Raw genomic sequence first — 2,500 nt, 5'->3', positions numbered from 1 at the left:
TTCTGACAGGGTACTCCGTTTAGTAAAACAAATCTTAGCGCGCCGTATGTACCAGTCCTTCGATACGTGTCAATGATATGAATAATCTATAGGTAAAGTAAATACGTTTAACGAATTGGAATGGGTAAATACCGTCTCCCTTTAAAAACAGAAGTGACAGCTTTAGGCTGACTTACAAAAGGGTCGACTCGTCCCTTCTTTCACGTCCAGATTACACTAATATAGTGATGAGATTGAACCTTTGGACTATTGTAAGTCGGGAATAATGCCAACAACCTTTGCACAAGTGCATGATTTGTAGCTGATAGAAAACCCATATTATATTTCGAAAGACGTCCACTTACAGAAAATCAGGCCCTTTATATATAGTTAACTTAGGAAATAGGATAAAATAGGCTAGGAACCTCCCTCTCCTTCTCTGCTGGCACCTTGGTTGATAAGCTCAAATTGAAGGAACGCGGAGATTTCTTCATGTTAAATAATGTGGAGAGACTTCTTTTGCCAGCATTGTTAACTATGATGAACACACACACACGCACACGCACACACACACACACACACACACACACACACACACACACACACACACACACACACACACACACACACACACTCACTCACTCACTCACTCACTCACTCTCTCTGTCTCTCTCTCTCCCTCATTCTCTCTCTCTCTCCCTCCCTCTTTCTTTCTTTCTTATTTTCTTTCTTTCTTTCTTTCTCTCTCTCTCTATCAATCTCTCTCTCTCTCTCTCTCTCTCTCTCTCTCTCTCTCTCTCTCTCTCTCTCTCTCTCTCTCTCTCTCTCTCTCTCTCTCTCTCTCTCTCTCTCTCTCTCTCTCTCTCTCTCTCTCTCTCTCTTCTTGTGACCCTGCGTCTAGGAAAAGCATCACCCAAGGTTGCTGGAGCTGCAGCCATGGCAAAACAATTCATTCAACGATATTTGAATTATAATGACAATAAAGTAAATTTATGTATTTAAAATATTGAAGTCTGTGTGTGCGTGTGTCTGCATGTTCGACGCCAGGGGAAGTGCGTGAAATGAAATAAGTTGAGTGTGTGTACAAATTGTATGAATAAAAAATAGTAATAAATACAACGTACATTTGAAGAGCAATAGCTTACCTTCCAGAAACTCTGTAGCCGACGGTTCGAAATCTAACACTTCTCGCGTGCATCCCGCTTCGCTCGTGATGTTGGTCAACTCGCTCACGATCTCTGTTGTGGTTTCGTTCATTGTTGACAATTTGCGATTTTCTCGTTTCCAGGAATAACAATTTTTCTCTTCGTTTCAGTATATTTTCTGAGCACTGTTGATTTATTCCTGTCTCAACAAATCTGTCTTGAAAACAATTGTATTACTAAAGTATTATTCACCCGTAGACCTTTGAGTCCACATGAAAAACGAAGCTTTTTGAAATGAATAATATTTCAGAATGAAATATGTGTGATATAATTTTCCAGATGATTCTAAGGTGGCAATCGATGACTACGCGAGCGGGTGTGGCGTGGCTGTGTGTCAGGTCACAGCGCGGGAGTGAGCGAGGATCCCGAGAGCACAACACGCACAATCCTTCCTCGGCGGAGTCCAGCTGGAAACTGACGCCTCATCGTGACTGGCAGAAGAATGGCAATGTGACCTTCGAGTTCCTTCAGTGGAGGCAGTAAAGCTTACACGTTACACTGTTAAGATAATTAAAGGATCATATACGACACATTTTGTTTGATATGTTGCCACTTGATTCAAATCTGAATATACATTTATATTAGCGAGGTCTTTCTAATCATATTAGTGTAAATATGTACGCGTCATCAGGATATAATTTTTGAGCTCAAGTCGTGACGTTTCAACGCCTTGGGGCATGCACAGACACGGACGATTGGTTGGAACCATTTAAACAATGGCTGTAGAAGAGACGGCGGAACAAGTCTCGGGAGAGAAATCGTTTGTTACGAAAGGAGGTTATTCCAATCAACAGATTTCAATAAGCCCGTGGACTTCGTGTCTGGTGTACAGTATGTTGAAACCATCAGGTTTTATTGCTCCCAAAGTCTCCGCGAGCTTAACCAAAACAGTAATATTTACCGCGGCTTACAGATCATAAATACAACTGATATTGGGATTTACCAAACGACTCTGATCTCCTGTTTAGTGTCCAAGCTTAACGTGTTTCCTCCCAAGGTCGCGCCAGGACCGGCTTCTTCAAAGGTGACGTAGCTTGAATAACAGAGAAAGTTGCCTCACACGTACATGCGCGCACACACACGCACGTACGCACGAATGCACACACAACCACACATATCTCTATATATGTGTATGTGTGAAGTGTACCATCCGGTCTTGCTATGCATTGTTCATATCGATATGGACAATACATAGCAATACCGGATGGTACACTTCACATCTCTGTCCAGCAGCTGCCCATCCTCCTTGGGCGGACGTAGGGCGGAGGTGTGAAGTATACCATCCTGTCTTTATACACACAAACACACACACATAC

General features: G+C 42.5%; 2 protein-coding genes across 3 annotated transcripts in view; one reads left to right on the top strand and one right to left on the bottom strand.

Moving 5' to 3' along the window:
- Nucleotides 1–1,470, bottom strand: part of LOC125029453 (organic solute transporter subunit alpha-like) — a 63,066-nt gene extending 61,596 nt beyond the window's left edge. The window contains exon 1 of the mRNA XM_047619336.1: nucleotides 1,125–1,470. Coding sequence (XP_047475292.1) covers nucleotides 1,125–1,236 — 112 coding nt within the window. The 5' untranslated portion in view covers nucleotides 1,237–1,470. The remainder of the gene's footprint in view (nucleotides 1–1,124) is intronic.
- LOC125029450 overlaps nucleotides 1–1,712 on the top strand; it is a 30,208-nt gene extending 28,496 nt beyond the window's left edge. For both annotated transcript variants that reach the window (XM_047619331.1, XM_047619332.1), the window contains exon 8: nucleotides 1,464–1,712. The gene's annotated coding sequence lies outside the window, so the exon portion shown is untranslated. The remainder of the gene's footprint in view (nucleotides 1–1,463) is intronic.
- The last annotated feature ends 788 nt before the right edge of the window (nucleotides 1,713–2,500 follow it).

This window comes from Penaeus chinensis, chromosome 10 (assembly GCF_019202785.1).
Source record: "Penaeus chinensis breed Huanghai No. 1 chromosome 10, ASM1920278v2, whole genome shotgun sequence".
Lineage (NCBI taxonomy): Eukaryota > Metazoa > Arthropoda > Malacostraca > Decapoda > Penaeidae > Penaeus > Penaeus chinensis.
Note: the sequence above shows the minus strand (reverse complement) of the source record. Positions and strands in the feature narration are given on the sequence as shown.